Source organism: Styela clava, chromosome 15 (assembly GCF_964204865.1).
Source record: "Styela clava chromosome 15, kaStyClav1.hap1.2, whole genome shotgun sequence".
Lineage (NCBI taxonomy): Eukaryota > Metazoa > Chordata > Ascidiacea > Stolidobranchia > Styelidae > Styela > Styela clava.
The window spans coordinates 12,635,474-12,652,612 of NC_135264.1; the positions used below are offsets into that span (position 1 = coordinate 12,635,474).

A 17,139-nucleotide genomic window follows, 5' to 3' on the forward strand; every position below is an offset into this window, starting at 1 on the left:
GAATATATTGCAATGCTATAAGGAAATAAAATTCATATTCTTTTCGAGAGATTCATCACTGCGTAATTTTTGTAAAAGTGTATCTTCTAAGAAAATCTTTATCAAAATTTCACAAACCATGCGAGAATATTCACTTAGATGTTTGGAAGTACCTATTTGTGCGAACAATTATTTTCGAAAACGGAGACATTACAAGGAACAAGCAAAGAACTGGGATTAGCCCATTTGGAAAATCTTCCAATCTTGGCGTCGTAAAGCTATCAAGCGTGATGCAGCAACAAGACAGTGTCACATTAAATGTCATTGTAATAATTTTTTAATAAGACGAATAATTTGAGTTCACGAATTGTCGCAGTTTTCGCGCGTTGTTCCGTTTTTAACTTTTAAAAATGTATGCGACCCGCAAAAGACTAGCAATTCTAAATTTTGTCTCGCGAGCGACTTAAAATTTGCCGACCCCTGGGCCGTAGTCGACAGTCGGTCACAACTTCTTCCACATCCGAGTCCATGAATCCAAAATCAAATAGCTGATTAATTCTATGGTCTGGTGATCGGACTGGAGGCCGTGGTAGGGTGAGAAATCGGGGATGAATTTTACCGAAGTATTTTAGTGCAGGTCATCAGGCTGTAGGAATGATGAGATGTACGAAAATCATTAATATAACTTTGGGAAAATTAACTTTGGTTTCATTATTTTAATGTGAAATGGGGTGAATTTAGGGAGTGAAATGCTATAAGGTAAGAGTACACAGCGGTTTTGGAGGAGGTAGAACCTGGAATCGTTCATTTCCGACCTATTATTATGGCGAAAAGGATTTTTGAGCCATGCTTCTATTGCTATCAAAACAACGAAATCACCTTTCCATCAGTAAACTGGGTAATTTCAGATATAATAAAAAACTCGCTGGAGAACACCAAACTCATCCATCTCATTAAAAAACACCATGAACTATGATTTGTCTCCTTATTTGGTCTGTAATATATTCGTTTCTGACTTTACATTTTTTTGTAGTTGGGGGGGGGCGATGAAGTTGTATAAACTAGTGTAGGGGGGCGATGGTCAAAAAAGTTTGGGAACCACTGGTTTAAAGCGATTGAAACATTTGAACGTATTTGCCGTATTCAACAGATTTGCTTGCAAGTCGGCAGCAATAGCTTTTACTCTACGAACTGTATATAGCTATCTGTGACATGGGAATCGCTCCGATTTTTCACTTCACTTCTGGACACACAATGTTGATAGCGTCAACCATGCAGGCTTTCACAAATTCTGCATCCGAAGAAGGCTTCTTGCAATCCTGTATGCTAAAACAAAACTTGCCTTTGTAGCAGCCTCTTGGGTCGATGAAAACTTGATAAGGGTACGCTGTTGCTGTTTCAGCTTTATACCCATATCTGCTGCCTAAATTATGTAGCCATAATTTCAGCAGGAACAAGTGGGCCGGATCCGGCCCGCTGGTCGTAATTTGCCCACCTCTGGTGTATATGGTTAAAGGTAATTTTATTATCTAGAAAGGCAATCAGTGAGCATTCGTCACAATACGTCATGGAATTACAAAGCGATAATGTAACATTTTTCGCAGTGCTAGTCCCAGAAATAAATATCATACACATTTCACGATCTAATCTACACCACAATACTTTATTAGCCACATAGATAATATTGAATGTCGTCGAAAGGATATTAACGTTACCTAACCATGTGAATCATGTAATCAAATATTTTTTGTACATGAATAGAAAAAAAAAAATGAAAAAATCAGTATCAAATGAGAAAATGCTTTTTTGCCTCATACAATGAAATTTGTGAATACCATTGCAACGAGCTTTCCAGTATACGTTTTTGTTGTTCATCTGATAAATGCGTTGGACGATGGCAAGATTGCTTTTAGTTGGAGTCTTCGTGCTGTCATGGGCAGCGAAACAGATTGAAATGGCTGAAGCAATACAACTATCATCTGGATTACGAGTGGCTCCATATTCGGATCATAGTCAAGATTTACCACAATTTTTTTTACCGTATATCCGTTCAAGGCGCAATGCAGATAAGAAAATTTCCTCTGCCTCCAGTGAGTCCAAAACAACGGAGGGAAATTGGTATTTATATATCAATTCAAGTAATGGAGACAGATACCTGAAAATCAGACCACATTTTACCATCCATTAAAACACGTTTCTAAATTGACAGCCCAGGGTTAAGAAATTGTTTTATACAAAGTGCAGTGCAGTTTAATCAACATAAAGTTTGTGTTTTGTTTATATATATATGGAATAAAAAAAAATTTGGTAAATAAATTATAGAACGCAGTCTTTCCAACCCAATTGGTATATATATTACAGATTTTTCTAAATATGTCACTAATTTTTTTTTCTCGAAATGTTGAAAGGGATAAAATAATATATATATATATACTATTATTCTGAAATACGCAGGATATATAGTTATACGGAAAAAAGATAGAGGTTCTTGCAGTTAATTGTACATATATATTTTTTCATTGTTTGTGTTTTGTGTATGATTTTTTTGCGGGAAAATCAAAATATACTTCTTATTTTGGTGGAATACTTTCGTCTGGTTTAACTTATCTCAGACGCATTTTCTATCCTCGCCCACATTGGAATATTTATTTTTTCTTCTTATTTCATGAGAAAGCATTATTAAAAATGAATTTAGCTTATGAATTAAATTTTTTATTAAATTTGTGATATGCATATATACGGTATATGTCAATTATGTATTAGTTTTATATCCTAAGATTATGTTTTTTGAAACTTGACAAGTTTTATGATGTCTTTAAAGTGAAATCGAATATTTGCATGCGTGATATATGGAGGATGATATTACCGTCTGTAATGAAATATGTAATAGAATTTTCTATAATTTCAAAAACATTTTTAACTCAGTTGTACAGTTAATGTCGCTAGGAACAAATAATATGAGAAACAAAATTTAAAGATGCATACTACTTTCCGTTCTTCGGCGCTCACGCGGTCAAAAATGTACCTATTTATAACAGTCCTTCAAAATGTACCAATTGAATTCAATTCGGCGTCATATAAATGTTTCCTTTTTGCAATTAATGCAAAAATATATATAGATGCATGCAAAAAATGTTGCTTTACTCATATTCCGCCAATATAGTATCATTAGAGACGCATAAACATACACTTCCACATTACGTCACTGTGACGTAATTTTTGGATGATGTAGTCATGTGGGGGTGAAGAATAACATATTAAAAAATTGTTGGGCCACGCCCGCGAGAAATACTTGTGGTACTAAACTATACCAAGCCCAAGATAGCACGGACCTGGTTACATATTTAATAAACAGATATTAGTATTTCAAAAGCCGCCGCATATCCGGGCTGGATCAATTCGACGACCTAAGAATAACTTTGACTCCCGGTTGTAGAAATATTGACTTTGCCTCCAAGCTTGTCTTCTTTTATCACCACTGGCAATTCTGACGCGTTTGAAACTATGTATATCCGTTCAAGGCGCAATGTCCGTAACAAAATTTCTTCCGCTTCCAGTAAGTCCAAGACAAGAAAGAAAACTTGCACTTATATATCAATCAAAGAAATGGAGACAGACATTGAGAGTCGGCAATTACGCCGTGAAAACTTGTCAAACTCCAATTGCCAAGTCCCGCACGGATAGTAAGAGTGCCCGTCGGATACTCGGGTGCAGCGTCCGCGAAGGTTTGCATATGCTAGTTTCGAAACTGATCTACACCAGAGGAGCATGGCTACTGGCGTTAGGGGGTAAGTTGGCTCATATCTGGTAATCTTATTATATTCAAACTTCACAAAAACATCTAAATTATATCCGTCACACTACGGTAACCCTGCTTATTTTACTATAAAAATATACAATAAAACCAACATAATACTATTGATATTATAAAATGTTACCTTTTATATCTATAAGTGATACGGTAACCCTTAACAATACAACTTTTCAAGCTATGATATAATAATCTTGCTTGGTGAAAATATGCAAAAAAAACAGTTAGAAGAAGACTTGTGACCTTGCATAAAGCATCCCATAAAAAAATTAACAAAAACGTCTTACAGAAGCTATATTTTAACAAATATATTCTTATTTCTTTTTTCTCGAGGAAGCAGATTTTGCAGATGATTTTCTGGATTCTTCAGGTGATTTTGGTTTGTTTTGGCTGGCATTTTTAGCCAGAAAAGTCTGACTGTTCTTCCAATCTAAACAAGTGAAAAGCATAATGTTAAACCAGAATAAACAGTTCTATGTCATCCATGTCGAGTATGAGATTAATTATCCAGTTGTTCTTTTCATAAACATGGACTCGATGGTGAATGAAACCACAACCGAGCACCGTCAACTTCAACCCCACTTCGACGGCAAGGATTCAAAAATTTTTATCGTACATAATTATCCTTACTCGATCCTAACCTGCAAGCCTACGTAAGGTAATCAGAAGTGTGATGACATATGTGCTTCAAACGCTTATCGCAATGCACCAACCGTATTAGACATTTGACCTTCATCTCCATATATTTTGACATTGTTGTCTTGCTAAATTATTACAATGCTTTCCTCGAATCAAATATTGCCTTACCTGGTGGTACAGGTATTGCTTGTCTTTGTATAGCAATATCAGTAGAATCCTTCATCTCTGTGATGTTAGTGCCAATGTCTTCAACCAAAAGTGATAATTTTGTTGTGGCAACTTCAGAAATCAATTTTTCTGCATCCTTGGAACGGTTATCAAAAGGAATAATTCAAACACAAAGAATTTTTTCTTACATATGCTCAGATCAAGGCTGTAGTTAAGATACATTAAGACACTATCTTTAAGTGGACGAAATATTTACGATGCGGATAATCTGATGAGTTTGGTTGAATATTGTAACACCAAGAAACTAAATAATACTAGGGAAAGAGAAAGCGTTTGAGTTATGGCAAAGGGACAAAGCAGTCCACTAAAACATTATTACAAATTGACTATGCCATCATTGCACCAACCAATATAATATCGTATTTCATATCTTATTTCATCAACATGCCTCGATGCCAGTCACAGGGTGGTTCCAGTTTCGCTTACAATAGATACCCCCATCAAGGGTCTAGAGCAGAGGTGCACAACACGAGGCACGCGTGCCAAATTTGGCACGCCATACGCTCAAACGTGGCACGCGAACGGTTTTGTATAAATTAAAATATCACGTTTATATCAAAATCAGCAGTTTTTTTTCAGGACAATTAAATTGTATCAATAAATAGATATTCGTTATTATGTATTGTTATTGCAATTTGTTTGTTTTACTGGAGTTTATTTACAATACCACAATTGTGCCTGGCACGCGACAAGATTATTTTGAAAAATTTGGCACGTATCCTCATTTGAGTTGTGCACCCCTGGTCTAGAGTATTCAGTTCTGTTGTACCAGAACTGTATTTTCATCACATATAACTAAAAGGTGGCAGAATAACAGTCAACATCGGCAGGAACATGACCTTTGTACCATGACACAAACCCCTAAAAGAAGATCTATCCAAAATCGCCATTTATATTCCTTCTAGGTCTTCCTTCATAGAAGGATAAAATCCTTTTATAAATCCTGACTTACATTTAGGCTTAGTGATTTGATTTCACCCTCCAAAAACTGAGCTTTAATATCATTTTCCATACACTCAGATTTTTTCTCAATTTCAAGTCGTTGATTTTCAACTTCCACTCTTTTATCCTCTTCTTTTTTGTCTATTTCATTCATTTTGTTGGCATATTCCCAAACCTAATAAAAGTCAAACACTCAAACTATAACATATTATAGAGATTGTATAAAAACTGCATGTTCATAAGTACTTTTATCACAAAGTAACAAATGAACACTGCTCTATTATCCTATTTTATCAGAGATTACAAAATCATGTCAACACAGAACGAATTTCACATTGAAATTCCAATTCATAAAATACTAAGTAAGTTTTCTGACCTGTAATGTATCCGCATCTGCAAGTTTCATTAACTCAGTTGGCACTTCAACCATCAAAGAAACATGTCCTCTGTGTTCTTCTTGAGGACGAGATAGCACATACTATACAATTGAAAAGAATGGATTAGTGTTATTCCTTTTTTCTATTCAAGAATTTGACATAAAACATCCTCTAAATCTTCTACGCTAGGGTGTTAAATTGTTTAACTCTTTCCTGACACAACCTGGACTGATAAGCAGATTATTCTGCCATGTAAATAGGAGTTATTTTTGTATTATCCCATATGTTGACATTACTTAAAAATTACACCTCTATTGTTTGCTGAATTATTCCTGTTGTGAGAAGATATGGAATAAATGAATTTAATTTTTAAAATGTACTAGTTAAGTATTAGCACAAATATTTATCAGCTATTTTATCTATGTTTTTGAGATTTTTCATAATACGAGAAATTTAAAAAAAAAAATTGGTACTAAAAAATGCCAGTATTATCATCATTCATCTTACCTGGTATAACTTGAAATGAGCCAAAAAAGTGCCTGTTAAATATTTGCATATGAGTTGGGCATTTTGAAGGGTAATTTTTCCTTCAGATACATAATTTACTGCCATGTTTTGAAGAAGCCTCACTGCAGTAACTAACACTTGTCCTGTAATGCAAATATTTATACGTTAATGTGCTATATATATCATCAGCTTGAATAAAATATGATTTACTTTATAACCTTGTATTAAAAATATATCACAAAATTTTTGCATCAATTAGAAGAATCATGTTGTCATTTTTGAAACATTAAATTTTACACTACTAGAAATATGCATCTTGTCATACAACCAAATAGCTTGTGTGAGGGTCCCACATGTTTGAATCTCACATAGAGGAATAGCTGCTAGTCGGCTTGCTACCTCCATGCAAGAAAATAACCAAATCCACCTAAACTGGTAACCAGAGGATATAGGATGTACGATACATGGAGTTAAACTGCCATAGTGAGCTTATGTAATTCCTATAAAAGATAAAAGAAGTATGTAATGAATTCTTGGAATAACTTGATAATCAAAATTTGAATATATCATCATAAATAAAGCGAGAAATATTTATAAAGCATATTATATACTGGAAAATTCAATATTACATAAAAACTCAGCAGAAAAATTTGTATGAGTTAGAATACCTTGAGTTGCATCCAATATGTCTGAAGCAAAATTTAAACATGAAACAACATCCTTCCATGCCATGCCTCGATTGACTGCATATTGTAAGACATCATAATAATAATCAACCAACAGTGCTGATTTCAAGTCATCTTCCTCATCAATGGGACTGAGTTGCAGCTTTCTAGCAAGATATTCCTGGCCTTTGTATTTCTAAAAAACGATAAGGTATAGGGAGATAAGGTGAGAATAATGACATTAGGCGGCGATGAATATGCTCATACCACGGAAGTGAGAAACTTCTGGTAATACCAGTATTTTGTTATCCTGTCTTATCTAGATTTTAAGTTGAGTATAAAATTTACCATTTATTGTTTGACTGTGTCTGAAAACAGAAATGTGGTGAAAATATAACAATTAACAACAGACATACATACATCAGGCAGTCTAAAATATAACAGCAATGGGGTCTGGTATAGTTTAGTACCACATCCACTTCTAGTTGGCCTGGCTCAACAATTTTTGCATATGTCAATCCTAACCCCCACCTGATTACGTCACCGAAAAATTACGTCATTCCGACATCACAGTGGCGTAATAAGGCTCACCGAAGTATGCGGATGGTCGTCCAAAACGCGCAGACGATAATTCGAAATCGAGCAAGCTATTCCTCTCGTTTTCTCGTCTCAACGATCACGATAGCAGAGAGATCGCCGGCTTTAGCAAGTTCTTATTGGCGGCGCAGATGTTATTTCGGGCGATCGTAAATATACTTTGGCAATCCCTATGATCCTATATCCTCGTTATGCTACGCCCACTGGAAGTACGGTACTTGTGGTACTAAACTATACTACAGTACCGGTACTAGACCCCAGCAATGGAGTATGATATGAAATGAAGAAATAAATACCTATTTCCCGGCTAAATCTATAAGAAATGCAGGTAGACATTAATTCCTGAATCAAATCAATGCTTCCGAAAACAAATACCTGGATAACTAATACTATACCGGTACCGGTATGCGCCATGGACTGGTAGTGGTAACCGGACAACTGACCGTGGTTTGGCATAGAATTGAACTGCCTGATCGGTACATCAGTTAGCTATGGTACTTACCGGCAAACGAGCAATGTGCTTAACCTCTGACGGAGAAATTGGTAAAGGGAGCATAACGTATCGCCTGACACAGAATAAAATACAGAGAAAAGAATCGTTTCCAAGGACCGTAAGCTGTTTCTCGTGTGAGGCGAGTGGCCCTTGAAACCCGGATCCGAATTTTGAATTTAATCTCAAATTGTTTTTATACTTTTGGCAGTATTAAATCCAAATTAATTGATCAGTTTTATAAAAAAAAAATTAATCCTTTTTCGTTATAAAAGTTTTAACTGAGGAATATGGATGACCGTTCAATAGTCGATCATAATTATCAAAGGTACGCCTTTAAAGCAAAGTTGGTAAAAAATAAGTACCACCCTGCAACAGTGTTTATTGTTTGCCTGGTTTCAATGTACAAGTATCACTTTTGATGAAGATCGAAGGAAAATAATAACGAAATTTGCCAATACAGTATATTGAAATTTTACTGTTTCACAAGTTTTCATTATAAAAAAATTTGTTTATGGGTCTTTTTCATCATTTGCATTGTTTATTTGTTTAAACGGAGTAAGCAAAATCAAGGACACGGTATATACACACTCATTAGGTATTGCACTGCCCAATTTAAGCATAAATGCGATATCTAAATGGAAAATTTTCAAATTTTGCAGCGACGACTCCGGATTGTTGTGAACCATTAGTAATATGATGTCACGTGACTTTATTTTGTCGTTCCTGGTTCAATGATTACCTGATTGACAATTGTAGTAGTTTTTCTACAGCTGGAAACTTGGTGCCAATAGTTTCTATGTTTATCTGCTTGTTTTGATGTTTTTACGTGTGTAAGCCATTGCTGTCGTGCTTTAAACACATTTTAGAATTGATAGCCTAATTCCGGAATGGCTACCAATCTTGCTGTAGCTACGAATATACGAACAAGTAGTAATGTTTTTGAGGGCGTGGGATCGCGAGTTGTTCGTGGCCCCGATTGGAAATGGGGTAGACAAGTGAGTTTTTCCTCATTATGCAAATCTTTATTTTATTCATAATTCTTTTTTTGTTTATTTATCATAAGTAAATTTGCGAGTAGTTCACTCCTGGTTAATATTTAGATATTCTATTTGGCAATCTGGAGGAAACAAAAACTAGAAATGATCCTGATGCAAAGCTTCTTTTATTCAATACTGCAATAGGGAAACCATAACTCCTCATAGCAGTATAGGCTATATTCAATTCAGACAGTCACTGTGTTAGGTTGAGTTGCAACATTAATCACATTTAATTTTCTATTTTTTCCCTAGCTTTTTTAATCAATAATTTTTCGTACTTTCCACCTTTTAACATTTATTACTGTATTATTAGAAATGTTTCCCTCATTTTCTGGATTATGGATCGACAACTTTTTTTTTTGAAATTCCTTCGTAACTTTTATGATAATGTTCTTCTCAGTAATTGATAGGTACACTTAGTGTTAAAAAGCTTTGTAATTGCATGATGGTGTTTATTGATAACTCATGATAGAATACATTACAGTTTCTAATTACCGATGCATTAATTCTTTGTTGTGTTTTAAAAATAAGATTGACACGAACTTGAATATATTTTTCAATCGAATTGAACATTTACTCAATATTTTTTGTTTGCCCATTCGTCTTTGACAAGTTTTGGCAAATCATTAGTTTTTGTTGGGTTGTTTTGGTCAATATTTTAACATTAATATTTATAACTTTGAAAAATTGTAATCTATAATATGTTTATAAGACAGGGAGTGGACATATGGATTGTTTTGTTATTATGTTGTTGTGGTATTCTTGATATTTAAATTTTTATTCTTGTAATTATTTTTGTGAAAAAAGTCGTTTTTTTCTCTAACCTCTGAAACAATTGCTTCAAGATTTTCAGTGTTTTGAGATTGTATTTTTCGCTAATAGGATATTATATTTATTTAAAAAAAATTGTGGGCCCTATGAGATTATTTTTTCCTTATGCATTTTTGTGTGGTGACGTCATCAAAATTGAAAATTGTGCACCTTGTGGCGATTCTGCATTCACAATCGTTGTGTTCTGGGAATCAGTCGAAGTTGAGAATTCACTACTGTAATAGATTTTGTACCAGTACTACTTTGTTTTGGCCTTCATATTCATATATTTGAGCATTGCAGCAATCTTAAATATCTATTTTTGTCAGGATGGAGGTGAAGGACATGTTGGTACAGTAAGATGTTTCGAAAGTGCGGAAGAAGTTGTTGTCGTCTGGGATAATGGAACTGCTGCCAACTATAGATGTAGCGGACAATACGATCTTCGAATACTAGACAGTGCCCCATCAGGTTATTTTGTAATAACGTAATTCACTAATTCAATTTATTGATTCAATTTTAGTACCCTAATAAGTTTGTGAAATCATGCTTTTTTAAAATTATTCATGTGCCTTATGTTCTCGGATCCAAAAAGATATTAATTATAATGCTTCTAAATCTCGCTTCTGCTACAATGACTAAATAAAAGCTCAACTGATAAGTTCATCAATATACCGTCACTGTTCTTCTCAGCTTTCTGCACTTGTTCTCCATGAAATATATTCAGTCAGTGTACTATCAACTGTCACTACTCACTAGTTTGGTTTTATGTAAATTATTTGAATTCCAGGTGTCAAACATCATGGTACTATGTGTGATACATGTCGACTTCAACCGATCTACGGGATTCGATGGAAATGTGCTGAATGCCATAACTATGACCTTTGCTCTGCTTGTTACCATGGTGACAAGCATCACCTGAGGCATAGGTTTTATAGAATTGTTTTTCCTGATGAAGAACGGTTCGTTGTTATATGTTTATTTTTCATGGACTTATTTTCTAATTTTGTATTGCTTAGTGGTCTCTAAGGTAAGGCATTAATATGTTATTTTACGTTTGTTTTGATTATAAATATAAACTTCAGAGAGGCTTCAGAAATTTTATGCTTTGCCATAAACAATTTTTTTTTTTTTTAATAAGAACAAAGCACAGACTCGTGTTATGTTCACCATTAAAAAGGTGGCTCGTTTTTTTTCAATGTTCAATTTTCTTAGTTGATTGGGTGGTATACTTTCTTGCATGTGTGTTCATTTTCTATTTGCTTTCAGTAGAAGTCTGAAAATCTATATAGTTAATCAATTGTATATAAAGTTGTAGCCTAGTAAATGGTAATTATTAATTTACAAATGTTTATAGAGTTTTACTTGACTCGCGTAAAAAAAGCAAGAAGATTTGTGCTCGAGGAATTTTTCTCGGAGCAAGAGTGGTAAGAGGTGTGGATTGGCAATGGGAAGACCAAGATGGTGGGAATGGACGCAAAGGAAAGGTAAACCAGCTGGTGGTTTGAATTTTAACCATCCTGTAGAATTTTATTGAGTCTGGGAGAAGTTTCACCAGTCCCTCTTTAGAGCAATGAAGTATTGACATGCTTGGGGAATTTATCATCAATGTATATTTAATAAGATATGTTTGTGTCTTCATGTGCTATACATTATTCATGCTTGCACAGGAAGGCTTATTAATATTTGGATATAATATACAATTGGGATAGGGTTAAAAGGTTGACTGAAAATGAAACTACGGTAATTGAATAAAAACAAATTGCATTATTTTGCATATTTCTATCTTAAATTAAATTGAATGTCTTATAACAACACATGTCATATCAAGCATACATGTGAGATATCTGTTCATTGTGTAAATTTATATTTTCCCTGTAGATATAATACTAATATAATTTAGATCTGTACCCAAAATAAGACCCATTTATTGAATCTGTTTGTTCCCAAGTTTGGTCCGAAGTACTCGTCACTGTAAAAACGTCCTAATAAAAGTTCTTTTCTACTTTTCAAATTTGAATTTCATATTTGGGTGGTATTTCCAATGTCTTGATTACAATATTTTAATTTATTGTTGTCAAATTCTTCATCTCCAATAGGCCTATTATTAATTTGTTTTGGTATGGTAATACTAGGTGTAAAGTTAATTTTTCTCTTTATATTTGACTGATTTGAAGTTGTCAAGTTAAGCATCACATATCTTAAAATTTGTAGAATATGGATAGTAGACTACACTCTCAATTTCTGAATATTTTCAGGTAACAAAAATACAAAACTGGACATCACAGCATATGAGAAGTGCCGCTTATGTCATGTGGGACGTTGGAGCTAAAAATCTTTATCGAATGGGTTATGAAGGAATGATGGACCTAAAAGTTGTGACAGATGCAAAGGGACCAATGTTCTATCGTGATCACTTGCCTTGCCTCGGTAAGGATAATTTGCCTATATCTAAAATAGGTTTCAAATTTTATTGTTTACAATGTAAAAATGCGTAGGACCCATCTCTAATTTCATCATGAACTTATTATAAATTATATGAATTTTTAAATTTTTAAAATGTCAGATTTAAAATGTAAATATAATTCTTTGGCTTTTAGTCTAGTTATTTCTATAATGATGCCATCCTATGTCATCAATAGTTCTTTTTAATATTAATTGTTATCAATAATATAGTCAGTATTATCTCAAGTAAACTTTGATGGCTTTGTAATAACGTGGAATTCGATTTTTATCTATAACCCTTCCTTTGATTGAGAGGTAATAATTTTCCAGGTCAACTCAACGGAGCACCGGCTCAACCTGTTACAGAATATCATATTGGTGATCAAGTAAATATAAATCTTGACTTGGAAATTGTTCAATCATTACAGCATGGGCATGGAGGATGGACAGAGGGAATGTTTGAGGTTATTTTTTGTTTCTTCAGTTGCATTTTCCCTATGCCCCCTATTCCTATGCAATACACACATGGTGTGCATTATTGGACACAAAGTGGGCCTATAAATTGTTTTGTCATTTTGTTGTTGTTGATCATCCTGTTAGTATGTCTTTCCCTCTTCCTCTTGGGGAAAAAAGCTTTTCTCGTTAACTTCTGGAACAATTGTCTTGAAACTTTAGTGGTTAAAGATTGTTTTTATTTGTTAGAAGGTCATTACTTTTATTTATTCAAAAATTTCTGTGGCCTCTATGGGATTCGTCTTTATGACGTCATCAAAATTAAAACTTGCGATTCTTGTGGCGGTTCCGGTTTTATATAAGTTCAAATCTGCTGCTTAGCTGTGATACGATAACGGCCGGCTACTGTGACAGATTGCTTACCCATACCATTTCATGTTCATATATTTGAGCATCGCTCTTTCTTGAATAAAATATTATCATTATAATGTATGCTTTATTTACCGAAACATTTAGTGAAACATTTTCAACATAATCAATGGGTGCAGTGGCCTAGTGTTTAAAGCGTTAGATTTAACTCTGATGGCATCGCAGGTTCAAATCCTATGCCCAATACGTCACTCAAAATGTGATAAATTGGGTAGACAATGCCGAACCGGGGAATTTTTAGCCTTTCCAAAACTATAGTATCTCCTTACCAAGCAGTGGCTGAAAGATGCAGAGCCTTGTTCATAGGAAAGGGCACTAAAATACTTTGTATATGCAGTATTCAGATTTAATTAGATGCAAGCAAATCATCATACTTGCTGTAAAATTATATTTTCATATTTTTATATTACTAGATATAACTTTCATACGTTTTGTATTACTCATGGAAAGATTTTTACTTGTATCGATTTTTTATCGAATTTTGCAGACCTTGGGTACAACAGGAAGTGTATGTGGAATAGATGAAGACCATGACATTGTAGTTTCATATTCTAGTGGAAACCGGTAAGCATCCCTTAAGTCAGTGATTATTCTTAATTGATTACCAACATAATAACATGGTCAACACCCAAAATTTATTATGTTTTTAAATATATTTATGAACAGTGTTTTCCTTTTTCAATGTGCCATTTCAGGGGTTCTATTAATCTTATCTTCACCATAAGAATTTTTTTTTTAACCAAGTGTTTAAAGCACAACTTTCAGATTACTATTCAAATTTCACATCTTTTCGGCCACAGAATCCATTTTGTGCCTAGATATATGTTCAGCGCTACTCGTAGTGCGTGCCATTATTTTATTCTGGTTTTCTTATTTTAGTTCTGTTATGAGTTCGGGGACTGTCTGTGTTAGTCAAGTGAATATACCCGCTGTCCATAGGTTTCAGTCCCTTCGATATAAAATAGCCGAACAAAACAAGTTATTTCCATATTGTTATACACACTTTTGGAGTGCCTGTTCCGCTTTATTACTGAATGCCAGTCCAATTTTCACATCCTGAGCTCTTCTACCATATACAATATGGACTCTAACCCACTAAATAAAATAAAATGCCTTTTCCTTCTTTAATAGTCACTACCAAATTTTTGTTTCACAGATGGACTTTCAATCCAGCAGTATTAACAAAAGTTGCACTCAACTCAACTGAATCTGCTGTCAACAGAAGCGGAAGTCATTCGGAACAAAAATTTCAGGTTTAGTTTGTGAAAAAAATAAAAATAGTCTAATAGTCTATAATAAATTGTTTCGTGTGCGTTTAACATTGTTCAAATAGATATTTTGTGTCACTCAGAGTATTTATACTTGTAATGATTTTGATGATAATATTTCAACTATTGATTGCTCGTTATTTAAGTTACTCAGGCAGTATTCATATTAGTTGAATAGTATTGGTGCATATTCACACAAATTTTGAGGTTTTTCAAAATTTATTATAATGTTTAGGTTGGAGATTTAGTTCAGATATCATCAAACACCTCTCAAGTTAAAATGTTGCAAAGAGGGCATGGTGAATGGGCTGAAGCAATGATCCCTGTGAGTATAGTCTTTAGTAAATTATTTTAAATTCATGACTTTATCGAAATAATATGAAGGATAGCAATGAAAAAATTATACGCAGAAGTCAGAACAATATCTTGCTTTTTATGTTGGCTATAGCTACCTTTTTCTGTCATTATTTTCAGTTAAGTTTTTGAACACAAGTATACCCATGGACTGCATAATATTATGTTGGTATTGGTGTTTTTCATTGTTGTGAGAGAATCCCCTTTATCTTTCCAGTGGACCAATGACTTTGGCCAATTTTACTGAAATTTTCAATTGTTGTAGATTGTATTTTTCGCTAGAAGGCTATTATTTATATCAAAAATTTCTGTGGGCTTTGTGAGATTACTTTTTCGTGTGCTATGGCGTCATCAAAATTGGAAATTGCACACCTTGTGGCAGTTCCTAATCGTGACTGCAGTACCGGTAGTTCTACCTGTGACAGATTGCATACCCGTACTACTTTGTTTTGGCATTCATGTCCATATATTTGAGCATCGCTCTCTTGCTATATTTTAGATTTAAATCATGCATTTCTTCCAAATCTGTTTAGACTCTGGGGAAAATTGGCCGCATTCAACAAATTTATCATGATGGAGATATAAAAATTGAAGTAGCTGGTAAGTTATTTTAATTTTATTTTTTTCTACATTCTACATTCTGGAAGCAGTGAAAGCGAACCTATTCGTAATTCCTCAATGAGTGGTTGGTTTGAGTTTAAGAAACCAAAATCTGATTCAGTATTTTATACATTTCAGGCTCATCATGGACGTACAATCCTATATTGTTATCAAAAGTCGATCATGGTCAAGCTACATCCGGAGGTATTTTAACTGATTAGCATTCAATCATTACAGTATAGGTCAGGGCTGGGCAAATTACAGCCCGTGGGCCGGATCCGGCCCATCAAAGTGTTTCATCCGGCCCACTTGTGCCTGTAAAAACACTTTCTGTTTGTTGTACATCAGCTGTTAAGCTAGTTATTCCTAAATGAACTTTTTTTGTTCGTAGTTTCATATTTGTAACTGGCCCACTTAGAAAAGTAATTGCCCATCCTTGATATAGGTGATCCAGAAGAAAAAATGGATGTTTCAGCAATTCACTTTAAATTATATTTTATCATTTAGAGCATTTATCTCAACTACTTAAGAAGCTTTTTGAGACACATGTTTCTGGTGATATTAACGAAGAATTAGTTAAAGCAGCTGCATCTGGTGATGTTCAGAAATGTGAAGAAATTTTACAAAGACCTGACGCTGATGTAAGTTTTATTCTATTTTAAGATTACTACTAAATTTTAGTGAATTTTTTTAGTTTATTATCAACACTGTTTCATGGAATGAAATTAAATATCAAAGGATTCAACATCATCCCCATTCATTGCCTAATCATAATTGCTTTATCTTATTTGACTGACGACTGTCTTGACTAATTATATAGTACAGGATGACCCAAAAACAAGCTATATATTTGCTGTCGATTGGGTTTATACAGGACTATCTACTTGTGTCAGTGTACAGCAAGACTCTTGAATCACTTAGGATATATAGGGTGTCTATAAAGTCTAAAAAATTTCATAATTGCAAAGGGAATTAATCGATACCATACATTGTTTTGGCCCTCACAGATGTATTAAATGAAGTGAAAATACTTCATTACGGATTAAAAAAAACAACAAACCTGGTTAAGATATATTGAAAACTGACTTCGTAACAAAATTGATATTGTAAAGGGACTTTAAGGACACCCTGATGAAGAAAATTTAATAATCACTTGAACTTCTATTTGTGTATGATTGTAACCAGAACCTTCAGTAATTCATGACACTTTGCACAAATCGCTCTCTTAAATGACCCTCGTTCAGTTTTTTCTGTCTCACCCTTTATATACTCTCATCTTATTCCAGGTGAATGGTCAATTTGCTGGCCACACCGCCCTGCAAGCTGCATGTCTTAATGGTCAAGCAGATGTTGTGGAATGCCTCATACGCCACGATGCAGACTTAGAGATTGAGGTAAGTCTTTGTGATGTTTTTCTCCAGTATCTAAACATGGAGTCACCATAATTTATGGTATTACTATGGCAAGGACAAGGTTGACTTTTGACACTCAAAACATGATAAATT

At 34.0% G+C, this 17,139-nt stretch overlaps 2 protein-coding genes across 2 annotated transcripts in view; one reads left to right on the top strand and one right to left on the bottom strand.

The window, feature by feature from the left end:
* Positions 1-3,840: 3,840 nt before the first annotated feature.
* Positions 3,841-8,405, bottom strand: LOC120334079 (uncharacterized protein C8orf74 homolog). The gene is made up of 7 exons (XM_078120406.1): positions 8,248-8,405; positions 7,152-7,344; positions 6,484-6,626; positions 5,976-6,077; positions 5,610-5,774; positions 4,598-4,733; positions 3,841-4,220 (listed from the first exon to the last, which is right to left on the bottom strand). The coding sequence occupies exons 1-7, from the start codon at positions 8,299-8,301 to the stop codon at positions 4,105-4,107; spliced, it is 909 nt and encodes a 302-aa protein (XP_077976532.1). The 5' UTR covers positions 8,302-8,405; the 3' UTR covers positions 3,841-4,104.
* Positions 8,406-8,975: 570 nt separating this feature from the next.
* LOC120334382 (E3 ubiquitin-protein ligase MIB1-like) overlaps positions 8,976-17,139 on the top strand; it is a 40,257-nt gene continuing 32,093 nt past the window's right edge. The window contains exons 1-13 of the mRNA XM_039401888.2: positions 8,976-9,233; positions 10,415-10,556; positions 10,876-11,047; positions 11,443-11,572; positions 12,344-12,515; positions 12,861-12,994; positions 13,900-13,976; positions 14,569-14,665; positions 14,916-15,005; positions 15,568-15,634; positions 15,773-15,838; positions 16,142-16,275; positions 16,921-17,028. Of these exons, the coding sequence (XP_039257822.2) occupies positions 9,126-9,233; positions 10,415-10,556; positions 10,876-11,047; positions 11,443-11,572; positions 12,344-12,515; positions 12,861-12,994; positions 13,900-13,976; positions 14,569-14,665; positions 14,916-15,005; positions 15,568-15,634; positions 15,773-15,838; positions 16,142-16,275; positions 16,921-17,028 (1,497 nt within the window). The 5' untranslated portion in view covers positions 8,976-9,125. The remainder of the gene's footprint in view (positions 9,234-10,414; positions 10,557-10,875; positions 11,048-11,442; positions 11,573-12,343; positions 12,516-12,860; positions 12,995-13,899; positions 13,977-14,568; positions 14,666-14,915; positions 15,006-15,567; positions 15,635-15,772; positions 15,839-16,141; positions 16,276-16,920; positions 17,029-17,139) is intronic.